General features: G+C 38.5%; 1 protein-coding gene and 1 long non-coding RNA gene across 4 annotated transcripts in view; one reads left to right on the forward strand and one right to left on the reverse strand.

Moving 5' to 3' along the window:
* LOC129776416 (protein eva-1-like) overlaps positions 1 to 26,824 on the reverse strand; it is a 416,080-nt gene that overhangs the window by 8,657 nt on the left and 380,599 nt on the right. For 2 of the 3 annotated variants that reach the window (XM_055782042.1, XM_055782043.1), the window contains 3 exons: positions 20,810 to 20,953; positions 20,360 to 20,638; positions 532 to 783 (listed from right to left, as the gene is read on the reverse strand). In XM_055782042.1, coding sequence (XP_055638017.1) covers positions 532 to 783; positions 20,360 to 20,638; positions 20,810 to 20,953 — 675 coding nt within the window. The remainder of the gene's footprint in view (positions 1 to 531; positions 784 to 20,359; positions 20,639 to 20,809; positions 20,954 to 26,824) is intronic. The other variant, XM_055782044.1, reaches the window with a different exon arrangement.
* LOC129776417 (uncharacterized) lies at positions 22,876 to 23,911 on the forward strand. The gene is made up of 3 exons (XR_008743104.1): positions 22,876 to 22,994; positions 23,386 to 23,749; positions 23,807 to 23,911. It is a non-coding gene; the product is annotated as an uncharacterized LOC129776417 (long non-coding RNA).

Here is a 26,824-nt window from a genome sequence, read left to right on the forward strand (position 1 = left end):
AACAAAATTTACTGGTTTTGAATGGATATTCAAACTTCAAAAAGATTAAAATGAGAATCAAATCCCATCGTATTGCAGTATTCTGTGGATTTTATGAATACAAAATTAGTACTCTCCAGAACCATTCTTTGAGCATCATTGACCCGATGGTTTCTTGTTCATTTCCAGGGACTGAGATTTTGTTTTGAACATTCGTAGAAATAAAAACAAGAGCGGAAGACAGCCATCGTGTTATCGAGACATAAGACACACTCAGAAATAAATACATATTAATCAAAATACTCATATTCCAATTTAAATTCTAGTGCGAGTGGTCTATCTCAATAAATATCTTTAAAACGTCATTTCTTCTCCTCAATAGCCAACGGAGATGACGATTTCATCAGCTCCCCTAATTTGGGTAAAATATCTATCAATTGGAGGAGTGAGTGGAATATCAACGTTTCGGATCGCTTTTTGTAATGTTAGCGCAGGTAAAACATTGCATATCATCATTTGGTACAAGTTGGATTGAATCCATGCTACACTTACTCTTAACGAAGGTACACGCTTCCGTCCACATGGCAATGATTGTGAGGGCGGTTGTGCCAACATTCCGCGATTCGCCATCGCTTCCTCCGGCGCTCTGATTGTAACTGGCCCCTGCATGTCCTAGCGGGGGGTTTATAGCGGTGGAGGTGGTAGTGATTTTTGCCCGCTCAGGGTTCTGCTCGGAACCATTCCTGGACGGAACGGTGAGAACACCATCTCTGATAGGAACGTTTTCCGGTTGGCGGATTGGTGCTACAACAATGGAAATTCTCTATTTGCATCGTCATCAGTTTTTCAAACACTTTATAACGTCACACAAAATGGCACTTTGTATAGCGGCTGCTTGCAAACATCAAAGTTGCCAAAACTTGCGTGCTAAACAAGCGTGCTCGCAAAAAGCATTTTTCGGGCTCTTGTGAATGAAGCAGTTTGTGCGCCGCGAAACAGTCAGCTGTGCAGTAGAAGAGTTACATATAACACAAACTTTGTGGTGAGGAATAAAAGGGTTATTTAAGACTTTTTTTTTGTAATTGGTTTTGAATTTCTATACAAATGGCACTTTTTTGACGTAGGACTACGTCTTTCATTTCTATACCGGGGTGTAAGTTCAAAGTTTCGAAAACGAAAGCGTTACGCCGGAGACCGAGATTTTGAGCGTTAATAGCTCCTAAACAACTGAAAGAAATGGTATGATAAACACTTCATTCGAAAGATAAAATGTCTACGCGTTATATACTTGTTACTTTTTGATCCAAAAACTTGTTTCAATAGTCCTAAAATTGCTTTCAAAACAGGCTATTGAAATCACACCAATCGGTATATAAGCGAGTGCCGCTTGGAAATCCACTCAGTTATGATTGCGCAACGATTGAGGTACGATCGCTGGAATGAATGAATGTTTCCCTAACACAGATTTCAAAATCGTGAAGCCTGGAGAAATCGGCATTGCAAAATAGATGCAAAAAAGCGAGTACTGCTGTACTCGCTTGCATTTTTGCAAACCGGAATGTATTTTCCTAATACAGATTCCGAAACCAAGAAGTTGGGAAAATCGGCATTGCAGATTCATTCAAGTCGGCAATACTTTTATGCCACAAGTATTTTTAACACTCCGGAATTTGATTTGCTCCCACGGTCTTCAAAAGCGGGTACAAATGCAATGCTTTGGCTCGATTATTCAAGACTGCATTGGAAGACATCTCATCATGTCGTCAGCTCACTGAACTTCTATGCATACCGTTTGATGATTAGGCAAAATGTTGATAACTATTTGCTGCGATAACTACTTCCATAATGCATGAACTGACTTAAATTGGGATTTGTTTATAATTGAATTCGTAAAATGTTTCATTCATTCACTAGTTTAATCAATAATTTAATCAATACACACAAAAGATAGCTCTGCGCAGCGGCGATATCGTACCCATTGAGGAACATCCGAGGTGGGATTATTGCTGATTGAAGAAATACAATTGATTACTAAACCAACGGCAGTCCTACGTCAACCTTTCGGTTATATCATAGATATAACCCATCCATAGTTCTTTTTCGAAATATGAGAGTGTGGATTGAACAGTTACTTTCTCCTGAAATTATCGGTATATTTATGTCACAGCTAAGTTACAGTTGGAAAATACAGCAAAAAGTAAAAGTGGTATCGATATCTCAGGGTCTACTCGATCGATTTGACCGAAATTTTTTATCAGTATGTAAAAATGAATGATCTAAATCGTCACATAGCCGTTCTAATTTTTTCGATTTTTCATGAAAATAAACTTAAAAGGAGTACCGGTAAGTTTTTTCGTTTTTTTTTCAAAAATTAATGCTTTATTTTGCAAAAATGGTTACAAATTTAATATTCAAAGTATTGCCCATCGCTAGTCATAACTTTTTCCCATCTTTCTGCCAATTCAGGGATCCCTTTGCGGAAATAATCGGCCGGCTTGTCGGCTAACCACGAATCGATCCAATTTTTGACTTCATCAAAATTGGAGAAGTGCTGTTCAATCAGGCCATGTTGCATCGATCGAAAAGGGTAGTAATCGGACGGAGCAACGTCTGGAGAATACGGCGGGCGTGATAGGACCTCCCATTTCAGTTTTTCCAAGTATGTTTCGACCGGTTTCGCGACATGCGGCCAAGCATTGTCGTGCTGCAAAATAACTTTATCGTGTCTTTGCTCGTATTGTGGCCGTTTTTCCTCCAGTGCACGCATCAATTGTCGTCGGTAGAGGTCCCCCGTAATGGTTTCATTCGGTTTTAGCAGCTCATAGTACATCACACCCAGCTGATCCCACCAAATAGACAGCATAACCTTCTGGCCGTGAATATTTCGCGTGGCCGTCGATGTTGATGCATGACCGGGGTATCCCGACGTTTAGGATTGTCGTAATGGACCCACTTTTCATCGCCAGTAATGATTCGATGCCGTTGTAGCAGTTGTTCGCACGTGAAAAAACGGCGTTCGACGTCTCGTGGCTACAATTCATACGGCACCCAATGTCCTATCTTTCGGATCATTCCCATTGCTTCTAAACGATCGAATATGGTTTGCTGAGCTACTCCAAATGTATCTGCAAGTTCTGCGTTTGTGACGGGTCTTGAACGTGTAAAGCCTCCAATTCTTCATCTTCAAACTTTTTTGGCGGTTCGGAACGTTCTTCGTCTTCCAAGTCAAAATTACAACTTTTAAACCGTGCAAACCACGTCTGACACGTTCGCTCAGTTGGATCATGGTCACCATAAACTTCCACCAAAATGAGATGACTTTCCGCAGCTTTTTCCTTCATATTAAAGTAATGAGGTAACCCTTCCCTGCAAAAACACTCTCGTTGGTACGAAATTCGACATATTCGAAGTGGCAAAAAACTATGTTGTTTACGCTTCAATTTTTTAACATTTTGACATATAAGAAAAAGTTGTAAAACCGAAGAAACTTACCGGTACACATAATATTTTTACAAAAATGGCTGCCATTTCCACAATTTTTCGAATTTTTCAAACCCCCTTTGTAATGCTTTTGGTATTTTCCTAAAGATTCGACATATTCATTGGAATTTGTTTTGCGACACCCCGTTGCTACAGAACCGATACCACCAGCAAGGTATCGATTTTCAAACAGCATCCAGCGTAATAATCATTATTTGTGCACTCAAAAATTGGAAAATACATCTTCAAATATATCTTTAAAAAAAATCAAAATACCAGAACACTTCACTTTATTCCTAACATCAGAAAAAACAACTAGAACGGGTTATATCTGTGATATAACCGCAAGGTAGACGTAGGACTACCGTTGGCTCTGTGATCATTTGTTTGAAATTGCATCTGAATCAATTCTCTATTAATGAATGAATAATTATTTCTAAAGATTGCTGAAAGTTTTCCTTGTTAGTGCGTGAGTGGACGTTTCTTATCAACAGGAAATTCAACTATTTCAAACTTGTTGGTGGTCCAGAAAAAAAAAGTCACAGGAGGGTTGTGTCCGAGATACGACCGCATCCAACGTAGGATTCCGTTAGGCTATCTGTTAATTTTGGATAAGTTTGAAGAGTTACATCGTTAAACTCTTTGTTAATGATTTGGTGACCCTGAAAAGGACCGTTTTGTTTAGTTGTTGAGTATTGTTTGTTCACTCCACCAGTGTTTACCGAGTGATGATGACAGAAGGATGGTAGACAGTCGTTGGATGGTGCGTATCAGATAGAAGATACCGAAGTGGAACGAGATATGATGATCCAAGACGTGATCCAAGACGAGACACCTCCTGAGTTATGTACGGATGAAATAGAGAAAAAAAACTCACCAATGAGATAATTACCAATACCGAACACAATTATCAATTTTTCTCATCAGTAAAAATATGTTACTTTGATATAGAGAAAACATATATGAAATGGAAAAGATAAATTTCTTTTACAATTTGTACTTTCTGTGTATATTCAACCCAATGCGGATTTTAATTGGACTAACAACAACTAATACCAAATGTAGAGCATACAGGAAATTACCTTTTTCTAATGTTTGTTCCCTTTTCCAATTTTTCTCGCCTCATAAACTATCTTTGGGTGAAATTGAACACAACAAAACAGACAACTTAAATCAAACGACCGGTTCTCGAGCGGGAACCCACCTTGGTTTTTAATGATCACTGGAATGAATCGTTTAATATTTCATGTCATTTTTAACACAACTGCTACCATACAATTTTACACTTACACTTGGTCGGTGTTAAATCAGAGGGGACCAAGCAGCAAAATTAAAAATTTCGAGTTATTGATTGTATTTAACTAAGTAAAGGGTGTGTCACATCAAATTGCATCACGGAACAAACGCTGTAGAAATTTAATTTTTAGGAATTATATCTTCAGCTTTTGCTTATAATCAGATAAGAGTGTATAGATCACGTTGGCCATGCTTCACTGTGAATTTTTCGTAAATTTGGAAAAATGTCGTCGAACGAAAAAGAGCGTCGTGAATTAATCCTGTGCACTCATTTCGAGAATCCGGAGTTGTCACATCGGGACATCGGTAAGATGCTGGGAATCGTCCAATCCACGGTCAGCAGAGTACTAAAACGATACTTCGAGAACCTAACCATCGACCGGAAGGTGAAGAACGGCAAAAATGGATGCTCCGTCAGTGAAAAAGATCACAAGCGCGTAGCACGGTAAAGCACGGTAAACGGGCAGGTTTGCCTACAGAAGCGCTTACTACCACTATTGAAGCAGCACGAGGGCCCGACCATCTTCTGGCCGGATCTCGCTTAGTGCCACTATTCAAAGGACGTGTTGGAGTGGTACGAAGCCAACGGGGTCACCTTCGTGCCAAAGGAAATGAACCCGCCCAACGCGCCGGAGCTTCGCCCAATAGAGAAATATTGGGCGATTATGAAGCAGGCCCTCCGGAAGAACCCAAAAGTTGTCAAATCGGAGGCGGACTTCAAGAGAAAATGGATTTTTGTTAAAAAAAACTACAACCTGACGTTGTACAGAACCTTATGGACGGGGTAAAGAGGAAGGTTCGAGCATACGGGCTTGGGCTCGAAGTATGAATAAAAAGAAAATGCCAAAAGTTGTTTAATAGTTTTTATTTTACTGTCTAAAATTTTCAAAAGGATCGGTCTACTGGGCGAATTTCTACAGCGTTTTTTCCGTGATGCAATTTGATGTGACACACCCTTTATTACGGAAGCTGCATACCACACTTATCAGATTTGGAGAATCACGCGTACAGCAGGAATAACGTATCGTAATTGTTTTGAACGCTCAATGAAAGCCCCTTATAGCGCCAAACTTCAAGCTCGTTTTTCTCGAAATCAGAAAAATGTCACATGGTCCGGTCTGACTTAACACCGACCACTTGTGCTAAATTTTTCACAAAACACGATCGGTCATTGATATGAAATTTCACGAAGCAACCAACATTAAGGTTCCAAATTTAAATTTTATTTCCTAGAATTAATCGTATCACTCACCTTACTGGCAATATAAAAATGCCCCCGACTTGCATATATTTGCAATGCCGATTTCCCCCAGCCAGCTTGGTTTTGATGACTCTATTAGGAAACACATTTCGGTAGGAACAAAAGCTCCCTCTACTTTCAAGTATTTGCAATGCCGATTTCCCCCAGGTAGCTTGGTTTTTATGTCTCTGATAGGGACCCGCCACATGTGTCGCCAATTTCGACCAATCAGAAGTGGAGATTTCCGTTAGGATAGGGGTTGAGGTTTTTCAATTGTTCGATAGTTAGTTTCATGACATATATTATTTTCTTCAATATAAAAAATTGTTATGAAGTACCGAAATCGATTGACGCAAAAATTTCATCAATACATCATGAAATGACTGAGCAATAAGCGTTTGAAATTGGACAATTTTCACAATGTGCTCGATTTTTGATTTTCAATTTGTACCCCAATATGTTCCCGAAAGACGTAATCCTACGTCAAAAAATTGGAAAGATGTGATGATTGTATCTATTAGAATATAAGTTAACATGCACATGGTATAAGATCAGATGAATAAAAGTGAATTCAATGTCAAAATATGTCATAAGTTTTATTACATTTTATTTGAAATACAGACCTTTATAACACTCAATCAACATTTTTATTATTATTACTAGCTGACCCGGTAAACTTCGTCCCGCCCAAAATTTGTTTTTTTGTTATCAATACCTTCAAACATTCACGTTTTTTTACTATGAGCAAGTTCATGGGTCCAATCGCAGAACTGTTCATTGATTGATCTTCTATTCGACCCCGTTGAATTTACCTTTCACTGTAAAATTCCTAGTTTTTCTAACAAAACTCATCATTATAACATTAGACCATTCCCACTAACAACTATCCGCCCCATGATAAACGCTAGGGAACCACGCTATAGAGGCGACCCTTCTGGCCTTCGGGCGGCGAATATCATACTAACATTCCGTCCCTTCCCCTGGTGACTGTAAGGACGTGGCCGGCGTCGTTATTGACCATTCAAAGCTCGAATCGCCGAGAATTGCACAACGACAATGATTTGCTAGTCCCAAGCGTCATTCTGTGTGTTCTTTGTGCAATTTGGTTGGTTCGGACAATTTCTTCCTCGAGTTCTGCTCTTATCAACACATCCAGTGATCCTTTTTTCTGATATAGATAGAAGAAGATATAGGAATGCATTTCATCACATTAAAATCCATTTCCAGTTTCGAACAAAGAACAATTTCGCTAGCGCAAACATCAAACGAACCAACAACACTTGTCACTAGGTAATTGTAGAACATATGGAAATTTAATTTTCCGAATTTTCCCTTTTTCCTTCAGAGTTTTCCGAAAATTTTCAATTGTCATGTTTGGTTGGAATAATTTTGGTTGAAATATGTGTAATATTTTTATGGGACCCCCTCGCCATTTCAGAGGAGGGAGGGGTGTCATACCATTATAGAAACATTTCTCATACCCAAAAACCCTCACATCCCAAATTGTGATTGAGTAGTTCTCGAGTTATGCAGAAGTTGGTGTTTCGCTTGTATGGAAGCCCCCCTTGGAGAGGAGGGAGGAGCAGAGTTGCATGAGTAGAGTAGTATGTTTCTAGCCCCGGTCCCATTTTTGTGCCGCTTATTGCACACACATCGATGGGCAACGGCACATTTGAGTGCTAAGTTTATGGGTGTATGACCAACGAAAATTTCACCAGAACGCAATGAAAGGTGATATTTTCGGCTTGAGCATTCACTGACATCGAGAATGAACTGATATTTCTGTTGATGGAACGAAAACTATATCAAAACAAACGAGATGGTGAGCCAGCGGTCATAGGCACAGCGGCACCGCGATAGAAAGAAGTGAAGAATGTCGGTGGAGATATTTTGCACTGATAAAAATTGCTTTTCGATTTCAACATGTTCTTTCGAAATTTTGCATCCTTGGGGAGGAGTGTATTCACCATAGAAACGTTTCGTGTCCCGTAAAACCTTCACATGTCAAATGTGGCTCCATTTGCTTGATTAGTTTTCGAGTTATGCAGAAATTTGTGTTTCATTTGTATGGCTGACCATTTGTATGGATGACCCTCTCAGAACCTAATGAAACTTTCTGGGCCAATCCCATAGACGAGTTGGCTCGAAATCCGTCTATAGTTTTCTGTAAGCGTTTTGTTCTCCGTCCTCCGTAACAATTTGTTGCTCCTATAGTTCTAAACTAGGACAGTGAACTAGGATTTAAACTTCAAACTAATCAAACTGAAATGGGCAATTTCTAGCCTGTCATTTACAGCTCCTTCCAAGAGCAACTTCCTGAGCTCTAAAGGTATATGATTGGCGATAAACATAACTTTGTGAAGCCGCTCGTTAGGAACGGAAGGTTTGGAATCAGTTTGCTATCAGCAATTTGCTATAGTCATAGTTGGAAACACAGACACGCTAATAAAGATCAGTCACTACAGCCCAAGTGTATCGTATCACCTCATGGGACACGAGTGCCGCTTGTTTATCGACCATTATATCGTATCTGCTGCTGCTGTTGGTTGCTAGGGTGAATGATGCATTCTGCCGGCGGAATGCGTCATGGTGATCTTCCAGGAGATATTCTCGGCAATGATTTCGCAATCGGAGTCGACCCACGTATGATTCTATTACTGAATCGGAATTGATATTGGATTGAGTTTATGAAATTGAATTGCTTCTGCGTTGGATTATTTAAAGCTCTTTCGCTTAAAATCAATGAAACATAAACTCAACAAGTGGTGTATTGCTTCATACAACCGGAGTGTAGTAGTTGAACAATTTTTAAAATGTTATATGTGTACAAACAAAGGAATAATGTTAAGTATCGTACCTCTTTGTGACGCCAAGTACCAAGCTCGTAGCAAGCTCAAAAATGTAACGTAGATTGCCGCAGAAATTAAGTGTTCACCTCAATGGGAAATTTTCAGTAAAGTTGTAACATATATACGACATGAAAGCGACAAAAAGGACAAGAAACACATGTGGAATTCCAACGAACATCCGGTTCCAGCGGAAGAAGCAATTTGTTGGTCCTTAGGGGAGAAATAAATTTGCAATGTTAAATCGAAATTAAACTCAACTTGGCCACGACGAGACCGGGTTCGGTACACTTGCTGCTGCATGGGGGAGATGCTCCGCCCATTGACATGTTTATTAGACCTATTTTTCAAGCCCTATAAAAAGCGCAACATTGAACATCATTATTAACGATGAAAAATATCCCCGAGAAGACGAAAGGCCAAAATATAAGCGCAGATTAGAATTCTTCATCAGCAAAAAGTGAGTCAAGGAGCAACATTTTTCAGCACAATGTGAAAGTGTAACATATATAGCAGAAGCGGAGTAAATAATGACTTCCAGGAACGGGTTCTCCATAGTGGGAGTCGTGATAGTAGCCTTTTTTCCCGCGAATCACGCACCCGAGGGCAACGCCGGTTTGGCCCGGCCTTAAATGGTGAGGGATTTTACAGCATCACTGGGAATCCTTTCACAGTCGAAAAAGTTTTCCCCTCTCCCCAACGATGTGGAACTCCCACAGCAGAGTTCTATGTTAATACAAAACAACATGGGAACGCACCGAGCCTCGGGCGAATTTTCGTGGATCAAGTTTTGCTGAGAAGGAAAACATACGTTCGCGGGCTGATTTTGAATTTGCTGATGTTATGTACCGTTCGGCCAGAAGATGGATTTCTGGAAATTGCCTCGGCCGTAATTTATTTGCGAACCAACGGCGACGACCAATGGGGGGAATAAAATTAGATTCTTCCTGAAATTGTTATGGGGATGAAATTGATAAACCGTTGGTCTGGATTCAAAATAACATTGTAGTGTCGTCTGGTGGCTAACGTCGTCAATGCTAATTGTACTTTTTGTGGTAGGAATTTCAGGATCGAATCCCATGTTGGTCAGAGTATAGCTAGGAAAAAAATTAGAATGGTACCGATGGAACGGGAACAAAAATAAGCTGTGCATTGGCATTGAAATTGGTTGTTTCTTAAAGAGTTAAAGCAATAACAATATAAACAAATACAAAGCGTTTTTAAGGTAAAGAATTTCGTTATAATATGTACACCGAAGAACCAATTATGGCATTGTAAAATGACTGAAAATATGAGTATCTCGAGATACTACAAAAAAGCGAACAGTATTATACAAAGTATAAAGACCTTGGCGAAACAAACAGAAAAATACCGTCATAACTGGGAAGTTATAGCAATCAAAATCCTCAATTGAATACCTTTGAGCAACACTATACAGAGCCGTCTGACAATAAACAGTAAAGTCAAAGTCAAAGATGATCCTGAGGATGATAATTTAAAATACGACACTGAATCTGAAAATGATCTTGATCTAAATTTTGGGATACACAAATATACCAAATACAAGAATCAAGAAAGTGTGAGGAATCAACAGTGTAACCGAGAAAAACACGTTTAGCTCCGAATTGTTCTTGCTGCGCTTTCTATTCAGCCCGCATCAAGAGCGTTTGCGCAATATCAGTGTTGGTCCCAGATCCCAAAGATACTCATTATATTAGGTTGGGGGAGAAGTAATCCATTATTTTCTTGATAGCTGGCTTTAGTAATTAATATCTCGCGTAATATCGATCATAAAATTTCAAGTTTAGGCTCGTTGTAAAGGTGAGATTTCACACTAAAAATATTCGTTTGCTGTTTTTTGTTTGTTTCATTCAGTTGTTTATTTTTTTGTTGTTGATTTTTAATTATTAAAAAAAATGTTTTTAGTGCAATACATTAAACTCAGATCTCCGCAGTCAAAAAATTTACCGTTTGAAGCTAGCGATTGACCAGAAACATCCAGAACCGGCCACAAGAGGAGGCGTTTTGTTCCATTAGGAAAACGCAAGGTCACACAACACCAGGAGATTGATTGGGATGTTTTAATGCATCCACCATATAGTCCGGACCTGGCACCAAACGATTATCACCTTTTTCTCGCATTGTAAAACATTCTGAGTGATAAGGAATAGGGATTAAGAGAAGATTGTAAAAATATATTGCTAGAGCTTTTCTTCAATAAGGTCCAAGACCTCGATGAGAGAGACATTATGAAGCTACTTTTAGAACGGCAACAAATTTTGCAACAAAACGGTGCATATTTGAACCAAATCGGACAATCCGAAGCATTTAAAAAAAATATTTTGAATTCGACCCAAAAATAATGAATTACTTTATCCCCAACCTAATACAAATAGAAAATAATCGGAAATTCGACTAGAATGACTAGAAACGACTAGGAAGCGATTTCCTATTCAAAAACTCAATATCGGTCCCTAGGTGTTAACTTTCGAGTCTTACAAGTTTTACGTCTTGAAATTTCACAATTTTTTCAACGGCTTAATAGGATCAGAAACATTGGTAGAGCTCAAAGCCTACATAACAAATATTACCTCACCAAACAACTTTATGATCATTTTGTAACAATTGAAACTACAAATAACGGTGATTGGCTTATCCCTTCATATCCAAAACTTTACAAAAATATCTTTAAACATTCTGGACTCTATAGAGCAGAAAATAATAAAACAACCATTAATATAATTTCCACTTGCAGAAAACCCCATAAATATTCCAAAAATTGAATCAACAGTTAACACTTTTGTATTCATTTTCCTTTTTCCGATGAAACATTCAAAATATTCAAAAAATATTTCTGAAAATGAAATCAATGACATCATTAGAACAAAATATCTTTCCAAATTAGAGAAATAATAATTAATTCAAATTCTTCACCAACATCAAGCAGATGTATCTAAAATGGGAGAAAAACTCACAACCGCATCAGCTACTAAACAGAAAGTTTTAACCACTAACGATATTAACAATTTACACACAAAACTAGAAGTGGGTCATATCTGCGGTATAATCGCAAGGTGGACGTAGGATTATCGTTGGCGTAGCAATTAAGAAGTAACAAGCATAAAGCTTTTAGACATTTCATCTTTCGAATAAAGCGATCATCATACCACTTCGTTTAGACGGAAAAGAATTATGACCGCTCAAAGGAGGAATTGATTCCTCCTCGGAAATACCCAGCACAAATAATACCCCGACAATCGGAATCATCGGTCAATAATAGAACTGCTTTCACCAAATATGCGGCCTTGTTCAGTCCGGTGGCGAAAAGAATGGAATTGAGGGAGAAAAGCATAGTGCTTAGCGAGCTAGCGAAACCATTGTCATGACACTTCGTAACTAAATGGGTTTCTTTTTCTTCTTCTTCTTCTTCCTCTTTTTGATTAATCATAGAGATTTTGAAAGTTTGCAGTTCACTCGTTTCTAGCCCTGAGAAGGGCCCTTCGAGACAACTCAATCCAAACTGCTTCTCCACCTGCCTTGATAAAGACATTTTATTAGCCGCCCCTCAGCAAAACGTGTCCTCTTCAGCAAATATCAAACGACGTTCTTGAAATTGATTTTATAATGGGCACCAGTTTATATACCGATATTTATTATTTTATTATTTTAATATCTTAGGCATATCATCTTCCTAAAAAGTGTTCTAAATACCACTTCGTTTAGCTGGAAAAGAATTATTAACGCTTAAAGGTGGAATCGATTTATCTTCTAAAATACCAAGCACAAATAATACCCTTCTCTTCGCCAATCAACAATCGATTGTGGCGTTCGTCAACAAATGATATTAAAACTCCTGCTTTCATCAAAACCAATGTCGCCATTGGTATACAATCTGTATCGAATTGTCATCCACACTTCGTTTTTCGCGCTAAATGGATTTCCGAGCGGTCGTCATCTTATATACAGACTTGTGTAATATCAATAGCTTGTTTTAAAAGCAAATTTCAAGCTATTCAAACAAGTTTTCGGGTCAATAATGAATAAGCATAGAACGCGTAGATATTTTATCCTTCGAATGAAGTGGCTATCATACCATTTCGTTCAGCCGTCAGTGTTTACCGAGTGATGATGACAGAAGGATGGTAGACAGTCGTTGGATGGTGCGTATCAGATAGAAGATACCGAAATGGAACGAGATATGATGAAAACCACCCTCTGTGATCCAAGACGAGATACCTCCTGAGTTATGTACGGATGAAATAGAGAAAAAAAACTCACCAATGAGATAATTACCAATACCGAACACAATTATCAATTTTTCTCATCAGTAAAAACATGTTGAGACGGATTTTAATTGGACTAACAACAACTAATATTAAATGTAGAGCATACAGGAAATCACCTTTTTCTAATGTTTGTTCCCTTTTCCAATTTTTCTCGCCTCATAAACTTTCTTTGGGTGAAAATGAACAGAACAAAACAGACAACTTAAATCAAACGACCGGTTCTCGAGCGGGAACCCACCTTGGTTTTTAATGATCACTGGAATGAATCGTTTCATATTTCATGTCATTTTTAACACAACTGCTACCATATACAATTTTGCACTTACACTTGGTCGGTGTTAAATCAGAGGGGACCAAGCAGCAAAATTAAAAATTTCGAGTTATTGATTGTATTTAACTAAGTATTACGTAAGCTGCATACCACACTTATCAGATTTGGAGAATCACGCGTACAGCAGGAATAACGTATCGTAATTGTTTTGAACAATGAAAGCCCCTTATAGCGCCAAACTTCAAGCTCGTTTTTCTCGAAATCAGAAAAATGTCACATGGTCCGGTCTGAATTAACACCGACCACTTGTGCTAAATTTTTACACAATACACGATCGCTCATTGATACGAAATTTCACGAAGCAACCAACATTAAGGTTCCACATTTAAATTTTATTTCATAGAATTAATCGTATCACTCACCTTACTGGCAATATAAAAATGCCCCCGACTTGCATATATTTGCAATGCCGATTTCCCCCAGCCAGCTTGGTTTTGATGACTCTATTAGGAAACACATTTCGGTAGGAACAAAAGCTCCCTCTACTTTCAAGTATTTGAAATGCCGATTTCCCCCAGGTAGCTTGGTTTTGATGTCTCTGATAGGGACCCGCCACATGTGTCGTCAATTTCGACCAATCAGAAGTGGGTATTTCCGTTAGAATAGGGGTTGAGGTTTTCCAATTGTTCGATAGTTAGTTTCATGACATATATTATTTTCTTCAATATAAAAAATTGTTATGAAGTACCGAAATCGATTGACGCAAAAATTTCATCAATACATCATGAAATGACTGAGCAATAAGCGTTTGAAATTGGACAATTTTCACAATGTGCTCGATTTTCGATTTTAAATTTGTACCCCAATATGTTCCCGAAAGACGTAATACTACGTCAAAAGTTGAACTTTTTTTGACCTGGAGGCAAGGTGGTCACTCGCATATATCATGCTAAATGGTATAGAATTTTGCGTTTTTCCGTCCAAATGTTGTTTAAATCATTATTGAAATAATAGGTACATTAGAGTGCCAATGAATGTATGGGAAAAAATCGACCCTGAAATTTCAAAAAGTTACGCTATACAAAATGTTCACCACCTCAAAAAAAACAACCTATGCCGAATTCCAGCTCAATCGGAAATCGGATAATGCCAATTTTTGACAAAAAAATTTTTTGGAGATGACACTAGATCTCGATTTCATGCAATTTTAAGACATTTGGCATAAAACATTTTTTTTCGAAAACCCCGATTTCCTTTACTCCCCCCTTTGGTGATTTTTCGCGCCGTGAATCGTCGAGGATATCTAAATCGAACATTCGTGTTTACAATCGTATTAATATGTGCCGCTGTTCATAACAATATTGCTACGTGCCGCTGTTCACAAATTGGCTGCCAAACTTTTGGCCGTTATATTCATGAGTTTTTATTTTGTTTCAAAGGTTTGTATTATTCTTAATAACAGATGGGTTTTAATAGTAGGAAACATTGTAATGATTGTGTTCGTTCTGGGTTTAATTACATAATACAAGAAAAGATATGTTAAAATGGTCTTATGCTTTTCAGAAACCATCTAGGCATAAAACAAGTGCAGAAAATATCTGAGTGAATTAGTAACACTGGAACTCTTTATTAATCACCAATTTTGCGTTTTTTCGTCTAAATGTTGTTTAAATCATTATTGAAATAATAGGTACATTAGAGTGCCAATGAATGTATGGGAAAAAATCAACCGTAAAATTTCAAAAAGTTATGCTATACAAAATGTTCACCACCTCAAAAAAAATAACCTATGCCGAATTCCAGCTCAATCGGAAATCGTAGAATGCCGATTTTTGACAAACAATTTTTTTCGAGATGACACTAGATCTCGATTTCATGAAATTTTAAGACATTTGGCATAAAACTTTTTTTTTTGAAAACCCCGATTTCCTTGGGTGATTTTTCGATTTTCAAAAAACTCAAACTTTGACCGCTTCGCGCCACTCTCCCTTAAGTCCGAATGAGCTGATATTTTGCATAGGGTGTTCTTTCGAGGTGGTGAACATTTTTTATGGGGTAACTTTTTGATAATCGAGATGACCATTTTCATTGGCACCCTAAGTTATATGTATGGAATAAACTTGGCCTATTCGCCTAGAGTTGTAATTAAAGTTTTATCGTACATACAAAAACGTAGTAAGCAACACGTAACATTTCGCATATTGAATTTAGTTAGTATGGCATATTTTTCCTGGGTCAAAGCCACAAAAGGGACCTCTTTAAGAGCAGAATGTGATGAGGTATATCAGCTTTAGTAAACAGAACATTGCTAATCGTTCTTCAAAACTGATCACTTTGCCCCCAAACATCAAAGTAATTTCTATGCGAATTAATCGCTGAGATTAACTCTCCTATACTCGCGCGAAAAATCGTAACTCGTGTATTCACAGACTGTGCGTGTCTCTGTAATATTGCTATTGTGTATTTTTAGGTGCTGTTGGTATTTAGCTGAAGAAAAATATAATTGAATGAAAAAATTGCAGAAAATACTTTTTCTTTAAGTTCATTCAGTATTAATAGTCATTTCATTCAGCCACCTCATTGATTCTCGGTCTATCAGACCTATGCGTGTGAATAGGAAGGTTAAACAAACTATCTGTTCACCTTCTCCTAAAAAATGCGAACAGTCGTTCAAACTGATGATTTGACGAAGATATCAGATCGAATAAACTAAATTTCACGAGAAATTCCTTAGATACGATGCGCACAGAACTACGGCCGAATGACTATCGAGAGACCGATTCCTGTTTTTATTTATATTTAGACATACGACAGCTCTACTGAAGTACAGGTTGACTCGAAAGTCATTCTGCCACGGATCCGAAAATTTGCAAGCGAGACAACCAGTGGAAGCGCATTTTTATCCACGATGAAAGTAGGGGAAGTCCGGGCAAGACGCCCATGTTAAGCAAAACAGGATGAAACATGTATATTTACTACAAATTTCAACGTTTCTTCACATCCATAGCGCAGCCACGTCTGTTTTCTTTGTTATGACATGAGCAAGAACGATTACGAATAGGCTAACCAACAGCAATAACGAAAATTCTAAGCGCATTCATGTTACACCATTCTCAAATAAGCAAGGTAAAATTCCTATAAGCGTGTTCAAAATGTACCACAACAACGGGCCAAAATGTCAAACGACATCGAAGCGTTTATTTCGGTTAATTCTTTATTCGTTGCTTATACATTCCGCTTCCATTATGTTTCTTCCGATTAGGATCATCAAATGATCTCGAATTTTCGAGACATTTTTGTTGTCGAACCGAAAACGCCGAGGAATTCTAAATCCAACATTCGTGTTTACAATCGTATTAATATGTGCCGCTGTTCACGAATTGGCTGCCAGACTTTTGGCTGTTATATTCATGAGTTTTTATTTTGTTTCAAAGTTTGTATTATTCTTAATAACAGATGGGTTTTAATAGTAGGAAACATTGTAATGATTGTGTTCGTTCTGGGTTTAATTACATAATACAAGAAAAGATATGTTAAAATGGTCTTATGCTTTTCAGAAACCATCTAGGCATAAAACAATTGCAGAAAATATCTGAGTGAATTAGTAACACTGGAACTCATTATTAATCACCATACCGGAGCGATGTGCCCCATTATAAGATGGATTAGAAAATTGCATTTTCATATAAAACATGTTTTTTAACATTTTTTCATTGGAACTTAATCGATAGCTCTGGTAACATTTGAGAATGTTTTGAAGTTTACAAAATTAAAATAAGTTTTTTTATGCTTCAAAAGTCTCCTGACAGAAGCGGTGGAAATTGCATGAAATTGCATTTTTTATATATCATTATTTTATGAAAATAGACGTGTTTTTTGGGCTACAATACATTTGATTGTATTTATAATGAAAAAAGAAAGTTATAAGCGCAGAAAAATCTGCGCTGTGTTTTCCATGATTTTTCATGGTGGGGCGTTTTACTGACACGGCGCGTCTTACCCAAAGTTCCCCTACGTGCTACAGTCCCTTCTCTCTCTTCGTTACTCCACCCACGTGTCATCGAAGGGCCCCAACGGTCGACGAAAGGCGCCGCAACGAATAAATTGCTCCAATAAAAATTTATAAAATTGTTAATCCCAATTAGTAGTTTTGCATAGCTTTTTGTTATTTGAACCAGCCCTATTGAATTTTTCTCTTGGTTGTGATAATGTCGTCCGCGGTACAGTGAGTCCTACCGTGTTCGGAAGCCGACCCAGAGATAATTAAGGAGGTCAGACTTTTTCTTGTTTCCCAAACTAAAGAACGCTATGAAAGGGGACCGTTTTGACGATGTTCCAGACATTCAACGGAATGTGACGCGTGTTACGAACTCCATACCGGCTAAGCTATATGTAGAAAACTAGTATCTAATCGTTTGAGTATCTAGTTTTTTTTGTTTGTTTTATAAAATAGTTCCGGAACTTTTTGAATGCACTGTCTATATACATTTACGTTAAGTTCTCTTTCTTACTCTTAGCAAACACTTTCCAGCCTCATTTTAATGAGGTGTAATATGAACACGCAACAGCACCAGTAGGCATGTGGATAGCGTAGTCGTGTAAAACATCCTTGCATTCCAGTTGACATCGTTTGGACCCAAAAGAGATGAAAAAAAAAAGAAAAAAGAAGGAGATGTTTGCTCCCATACATACAAACATTTTGAAGCTGTTGAGACAGATGATTTTATTTGCCCATTTGATGCTTCAGAACACAAAAAGGCATTTTTTCTGCCGAAGATGAAATGTTTCCTGGCAAGGCTAGTTTGGGTGCAATAACAAGGTTCTGATCACTAATGCAAAAAATCAGGAGTTACGTTCCGATTGCGGGCCAAGTAACAGACATCTTGCCAGAAATTTTGTAATATATTTCTCAAACTGCATGGTTACCTACATGAAATACAACTTTACTTGAAACGAAAAAATCAGCGAAGTTGAAACATTCCAAGCATGTCTTCATGTCAGTTTGAATAATGTTTATGTAGGTGCTGCGACTGAAATGTTGATCAATAAATATTTGTTTATATGTAAATTTTCAGACAGCGTCGTAGTTGAATTGAAGACCGATTCGATAAGTTTTTACATTGCACTCTGCAATCAGGTTCTAAAACAATTCAATTTCAATGATCCTTTGATCTTCAATATGACGATAATTGATCTAATCAGTGTTGCCACATTTGAAAATCTTTATCATTTGTACTTTTTCATCAAAAAATCTGTACCATCGAATATATTCGTTGTAGAGAAAAACATTTTTTACTAGCATGAAAAAACAATAATTTATTTACTACAAATACTACATTTACATTTGCAAGTCATTCGTGTGCAGTGGTTGCCACATTTTAATCTGTACCAGAGGGGTTAAAAATCTTACTCATCTGTACTTCTTCTTCCAAAAATCTGTACCATCGAAAATATTCGTTGTAGAGGAAAATCAACTTTATTAGCATAAAAAATACTCATTTATTTACTAAAAATATCACATTTACGTTTCATTCGTCATTCGTGTGTTTGATGATACTTATACATAGTTTTGTTCTGAATCTAGATTGCATACTATCAGTTGTTAAAAGTTTCGAGCCACGATGTTTAATCAAATCTTTTGTTCTCAAAAAAGCGTTCATTGTATCGTTGCTGAGCCGATTTCGAAGCTTATTTTTGTTAGTATTCTATTTTTGATCTATTATCATCTGAAGGCCAATCAACAGAGGGAATCAAGGAAAACCAAACGCTAAAAATTGATAAACCTCGAACTCAACAAAATCCTGCCAGGAATTCAAAGCAATCAACCAAGTGCCGAGGACGACACATTTTCACCTTCTCCAGATTAATGGTAATAGCCATGAACTTCACTTTATTCGAATTCAAAAGATAATTATTTGTCATTTTATTTGAATATAATTTCCGGCATAAGCCTTATGGCTGACTTGAAGGAAGTTCAATTTTCGATCACTTTTTTGCAGTGGCACACCCTCCTGTACTCGCGTGCAAAATCATGACACGTATACTCGCGCACGGTGTCACATACCGAAAATTGAACTTCTCTGTAATATTGCCATTGTATATTTTTCAGGCTTTATTGGCTTTTATTCCAAGAAAATGGTATGATTGAATGAAAAAAAAACTCCAAAAATATGTTTTCTTCGTTTTTATTATGTTTTAATAGTCATCTAATTCAGCCTCCTCAAAATGGAGTAATTTTTGATACTCCAACACAAAAAACGCATTTCGAACTGTTCACTGTTATTAATTAAAAGTAAGCAACCTAATATAATTCATGGAAGTATAAAGAGCTACAAAATAACATAAAAACGTATCAATAAAAACGTATTGATAGTTATGTTCTGGACGATAACATTTTTGAAAAGAAACATACCAATGATTCCATCCATAGTGTGCATCAAACAGTAGCTTTTCAGGATGCAATGATATTTTGACAACCGCACGACATTAAACTACATTAAACGAAAAATGAGCCTTTGTAAAAGAAAATGCACAGATTTCAAGCTGTTCATGATGAAAAGGCAAATCAAACAAAACACAAAAAGCAACAACTGTCAAAATGGCGCACGGTTCAAAAAGTGTTGCCAACTCAAAGTTCTATATCTCGCGAAACACCACTTATTGGATCAGAATTCATATCTGTACAACTTTCCACGTGATTAGTTTCATAGGTTATCTTTAAATGATACTGTAAATATTCACATATGTCGCCAAATTGGGAATTTGGCTATGTTTATATATATGCAATATTCATAACTGCCCAAAATGTATATATTTATGGATTCCGCAGCAGGGAGTGCTTCAAATTATCAAACAATATGGGTGCAAAGGCGAATTCGGTAGGCCCGGCACGGAGTTCCGCACTTGGAAAGCCCATCCAAATGAAAGCGTCAGATAATTGGTTCAGATAAAGCCCACTTACCTTCGAATGAGAACTCATTGTCCTCTGCAATGTCTTGTATCGAGCGTGGTGGTACCAACGGAGTACTGCTCACGGCTACATAGTTGGGAATGTCGGAAACTCGATTATTGGACGGTCCGCCCTGCAGCTTCGGTGCGGGACCAGGTGGGATGCCGTCTGATTCACGGAAAAACTGATCCTCATCATACAGGTCGTCGTGGTCCTGCTCCAAATCACTTTGCAGTGGCTCATCCGGTTCCGGTGCAGCTTCGAAGCGATCCTTTAACACCTTGCGAGGCACTGCTCGTACGATGCAGGGCAATGGAGCGCACAAACCAAAGAGAAAAATCAGTATAATGGAAAAATAATTTAGTTTAAATTTGTGACTATAATCGTGTTTTTGTGACACGCCAGAAAATCATCGAAAGGATTAAAACAGCTCAGCACAAATATAATTAACATGATACTAACCGCATGTGTAAACAACTTTTAAATACATCCTCGAGTCGGGGCGGCATGGTTTGCCGAAAGTTGTGCTGTCTGCAGACAGCATGCATTTTCGCCTGCCGTGGCATTTTTGCATAACAGTCTCGGTAGCATAAGATGCAAGGCATGCTGAAATAACAGGCACCCGTCAGTTTGTAAACTCGTTAAAATGGGTTTCAGGATATGCGATGTACGTGAGCATAGCGTCGGTTCGTTTGTTGTATGTTGAAAGGGGGAGCCAAAGTGTTAGTTTATCATCGCTGGAATTGCATCCTGCACAACAAACGTGAGAATAATTGCCATGCTTATTGGGAGCTGTGTTGAAAAATCAAAACAGGTGTTCCTGATGGTACGTTCCCATCAGAATTAGCATCAGTCATCATCTCTTACAGTACGGTTTCATGAAATGTGTGGTCTGATATTTAACTATTCCGATGCCAAGCTCCAACAACTCGTAAGCTTGCCGAGGATTAAATCACATTGGGACAAATATGTCCTGACGCGGTTGGTGGTGTTGTTGGTGTTGGAGTTTCATCGTGATGGTGATGGTTTCATGGTGATATCAAGTAATACAAATCCGGGAATCCAATTTGATTGATATTCATCTTCACATCAAAGGGGCATTTTTATAAATTACTAGCTGACCCGGCAAACTTCATCCCGCCCATCCAGAATCTATCCATCATAGAAACATTTATTGCACTCTCAAACTTCGATATGCCTAATTTGGTTTCATTTGCTTAATTAATTCTCGAATAATGCAGAAATTTGTGTTTCATTTGTATGGCAGCCTCCCCTTAGAGGGGGGGCTGGAGAGTCTAACCACCATAGAATCATTTATTGCACCCTTAAACCTCCATATGCCAAATTTCGTTTCATTTGCTTGATTAAATCCCGAGTAATGTAGAAATTTGTGTTTAATTTGTATGGCAGCCCCCTTTAGAGAGGGGGAGGGGTCTTAAACTATCACGAAAATCTTCCCCGGACCCAAAAACCTCTACATACAAATTTTCGTGTTGATCGGTTCAGTAGTTTCCGAGTTCATAAGAATCAGACAGACAGACAGACAGACAGAAACTCATATATATATATATATATATATATATATATATATATATATATATATATATATATATATATATTTCTTTATTTATTCTTAGTCTTCGGTGTTAAATCGTACAGACTGTGACTTAAACTAATCTTAGTTTCTAATTCTGTTAACGAACACATCCTTGCTGATACAGAAATCAAAATTGTCATAAACTGCGTTAAAAGCACGAATACATGCACTAAAAGGATTGTTGAACCCGTAGTTTGTTCTGTTATCTGGTAGTCGAAGAGCGTTGTGATGTCGAAGAGTGCGAGACGGGACGTTTATGTAGATACTCTGAAGTAATACCGGGCAATACATACGATTTGTGAGAATGTCGAAGATAAACACTCGCTGCAGCTTCAGGCGTCTGGCTGATAATGTCTCCAAACCAATCAGCAGGCAGCGTGATGTGTACGGTGGCAATTCGGTAGGGTTAGCCCAGGGAAGCTGACGAAGAGCGAATCGGATGAAATGCTTCTGTACTCGTTCAAGTTTCAGACCATGTGAGACGTGATAAGGTGCCCAAACTGGCGCTGCATATTCCATAACACTGCGTACTACGGAGCAGTATAGTGATTTAAGAGCATATACAACAGTGATGAATGCTGTGTGGCGACGGATGAATCCCAGTGCAGAGAATGCCTTGGCTGCAGTTGACACAACATGCTCACTGAATCTCAGCTTACTGTCCACGGTCACACCTAGGTCACGTATGGAATTAACCCGCTCAAGAGCGGTCGAATTAATATGGTAGCTGAATTTAATAGCGGTTTACAGCGGGTAAAAGAGATAACTTTGCATTTTTTGATATTTACAGTCATACCATTTGCATCGCACCACAACAAAAGTTGATCTATATCAGTTTGCAAAGCTTCACAATCCAGGACGGATGCAATCACCCGGAATATTTTCAGGTCGTCGGCAAAGAATAATTTTTTCGATGACAAACGGTGGACGAGATCGTTTATGTATAGAACGAAGATAAGAGGCCCGAGTACGCTTCCTTGAGGAACTCCAGATGTAATGTTAAACGATGCCGAGACTTCGTGATCAACTTGTACGAAAGCTATCCGCCCGGTAAGATATGACTTCAACCAATCAACTATCCAATTTGGGAAGCCTAAATCTGAAAGTTTGTCGACAACGAGGATGTGAGGAACCACGCCGAAAGCCTTTGAGAAGTCCACGTAGATCGAATCTACTTGGCAACGGGATTCTACTGCAGGAAACAATGTGTTACTGTATTCCATCAGATTGGTCGTCGTTGAACGACGCTCGACGAAACCATGCTGGAATTCGCTGATTAAAGGCTTGGCAGCATTATTCAGACAGCAAAGTATCGATATTCCACGGTAGTTTTCGACGTGATTCATGCTTCCTGCTTTATGGATTGGGACCATTTTAGCACTTATCCACATTGACGGAAACGTACGCTCGGCTAATGAACGATTAAAAATTAACGTTATAGGTGAAACCAGTTCGGCTGCGCATCCCTTGACGATGAATGGCGTCAATCCATCCACACCAGGTCCTTTGGAAACATCCAGATCGTTCAGCGCTTCGAAAACGTCTCTAGTAGTAAAACGGAAATGAGGAAGATACACATCATACGAAGGTGTGAGACGGAATGTTTCCGTATTCGATGCTGGAGATGTGGATCGGAAAACAGTTTGAAAAAATTCAGCAAACAGGTTGGCGGCTTCTTTGGCTGTGCTTGCTCGGCGTCCTTTATATTCCACATTGCATGGAATGCGTTTCGATGATTTTTGAGCTCTAACAAAAGCCCAAAAAGATGAAGGATTCAACTTCAAATCAGATTGGAGCTTATCTACGTACGCTGCATATGTTGTCTTAAGCAGAACATTATATTCACTTTCAATGTGTCGTAGGATGTTGCTGTTTTCTTCAGATCTGGCACTAAAGAATCGATTGCGGGCTTTACGAAGCTTGTTGCGCAAGTGACGGAGCTCGGGCGTCCACCAAGGTTTACGGGTAACAATGAAAGTGCCAGTGTGGCGACGTGGAACTAGCTTATCGAAAACGTTATGTAGCGTAGCATAGAAAGCAGCCACAGTTTCATCCACTGGAGTACAGCTCAAGCGTTGTGCCCAGTCAATTACCGAAAGTTCATTTTTCAACGAGCTAATATCACATCTTTTGAAGTCGAAATACGTGGCTTCCGCCGGAGCGTGGCTGAAACATGGCACAGTTAATTGAGTGTCCAGCCTCAGAATGAACGGTTTATGATGTTCATCTAATTTTAGGAGTGGAATTGGAGGGCTAAAATGTTCGACGTAATCAGGAATGTTGACATACGCTAGGTCGAGAATTCTACCATTCACGTTCCGGAGTCCGTTCATCTGAACAAGTCCAATAGCGGACATTGCTTCGGTCAGCATTATCTCCTGCTCTGTTGATGCGTTCACGGGTAGATAACCGATTATATCTTCGTCAAATTTCCATCGAAGGTCTGGTAAGTTGTAGTCGCCTAATGCTAAAACAATGTCAGCGTTAGTTGAGTTGTCGCATACGTTCTGGATTGCATTAGTGTGCGCAATATATTTGCTTGCATTAGACGACGGTCTGAGGTAGATTCCGACAACATAAAGTGAACGGTTTGCTAATTTGATGCGAATACTAGTTTGTTCAAGCTGATCGCAATTATCCACAGGGATTGCACTGCATTGATGGGAAATCTTGACGGCAATGAGCACTCCGCCACCTCTTGATAGTTCACTTGTAGAATCACTTCGATCGCATCTGAAGATATGATATTCGGATGACAGTTCGCTATCAACGATGTCAGGTCGAAGCCATGTTTCTGTCAGCACAAGAATGTCATAATCGCAGCTGGAAAGCATCAGTCGAAGCTCGTTCGTTTTGGTACGCAGTCCCCTGACATTTTGGTAATACACCGACAGAAAGCGATTGGTTGACGTCGTGTTTGTGTTGAACATTAGAGCCGAATCAATTGGAGATGCGCCATTCGTTTCAACATGTCCAGGGCAACTGAAATCCGAAAAAACTTCAGGCCGAAGAATGGAGGAACAATTCAAATACTTGCCTGCGAGTGGATTGAGGAAAACCCTTTCCCTTTCCACGAATACAGGGCCGGGATGACTCCGGTGACATAATTCGACTGAGTCACGTGTTGTGCGATTGCTATCGGTGGTTGGCACGACTGTTTCGGGTGGGTGGGTGTCTTCCTTACGGCTTTCGCAGGTGCATCCCGGCGAAGGTAGTCCTTTTTGTGTGTATTGCGGTAGACTAACTGGTGCGAATGTCGTGTGAGTTGAGTTCAGTTGATCGTCAGCGTTGGTGGCCTCAGAGCGTGCACTGCTGCAATCCGAAGAAACTTCAGGCAGGAAAAGGGATGTGTAATTTAAATACTTGCCTGCGAGTGGATTTCGGAAAACCCTTTCCCTTTCCACAAAAACAGGACCGGGATGACTTCGATGGCAGGACATATGTGAGTGTCGGGATGTACATTTTTTACCGGTGGATTGCGCGACTGTTTTGGGTGGGTAAGGGTTTTCCTTATGATTTTCGCAGCTGCATCCCGGCGAAGGTTGTTTGAAAATTAGTGTATTGTCCGATTGTTCGTAATTGGTGTATGATCGTTGTCCACAGGTTTGAGTGATGCTCCATGCAAGTTTTTATATATATATATATATATATATATATATATATATATATATATATATATATATATATATATATATACATATATATATATATAGATTTTATTGTGAAAATCAGAGAACCAAATGCATTTCAAATCTGAGTTTGTGGCATCTCAGTGCACGTATTTGGTTTTAACTATCTCCATTTCTTACAATGTTCACTGTTGTGCTTGAACAGATTTGAAAAGCTTAAGAAAACTGTTTGAATTTAGGGTGAGATACAGCATACTTTGCATAAATTAGTTTGTAATTTTCTTCAGCGCGTATATTTATGGTAACTTTATGTTACTTTTTTGCTTGTTGCAGAATTATTTTAGCAATAGCTTGGGAGTATATGTTGTTTCATCTATTTCCCAGGCAATATTCATGTAGTACACTGCTCTTTTCGACACATTTACGTATTGAATTATGTCGTTTCCACTCATTCCGGCGCCAAGAAAATTGACTACATAACAATGAATATTTTCTTGTTTAGCCATATTTCTCTCGATGGCAGCTGTTTACGGATACCTAGAAACATTGTCTATCCATTTCTGCTAAATGTGTTGTAATCGTACTGCACAGGGCTTATTTGAATTTCAGTGCAAAATTACCGCACCCTGTAGGGGAAGACGGTGTAAGGCCGCCCCCTAAGAAAACCAATTTTCATTTAAACGTTCTTCAGGATTTCCCCTATTTGTTTTATATCATTATCTAATAATCTACTACTAAAAATATGTAACTGTTGATTGTATAACTTTTATTGCGTTTTTCAATTAATTTTTGAAACGATACACGTGCAGAGTTTTGCAAATATTCGTGGAAAATCCGTCGAAAGTGAGCCGTCTTCCCCCCAGAGCACCCTTTGCATTATTTTGCACTTTTTACGCATTTTATATTACATTTTACATACCTTTTAACGCAGAAAGAACCGGAACAATCTACTGAAGGATTGGGACACTAATGATTAACTGAATACACAGTTTTTGCTGGAAAAATCCTTATTTGGGTTGCCTTGAAAATTAGACCGCTTGCAACCGCACTTTGTTTTGTTTACAATTTTAATATTTCGTGCGCTAAAGTGTTGCCAAGTATTTCGAAAGGACAAAATATAGGCTAATCACGCTTCTTGCGTAACATATTTGCCAAAAAACTGAGGATTTCTTCTAAAACTAGAAGTGGCCCGTCTTCCCCTACATGTGTTCGGAGCGCATGGTTGAGCGGTGAGACATATTGTAACGTATC

Source organism: Toxorhynchites rutilus, chromosome 3, assembly GCF_029784135.1.
Source record: "Toxorhynchites rutilus septentrionalis strain SRP chromosome 3, ASM2978413v1, whole genome shotgun sequence".
NCBI lineage: Eukaryota > Metazoa > Arthropoda > Insecta > Diptera > Culicidae > Toxorhynchites > Toxorhynchites rutilus.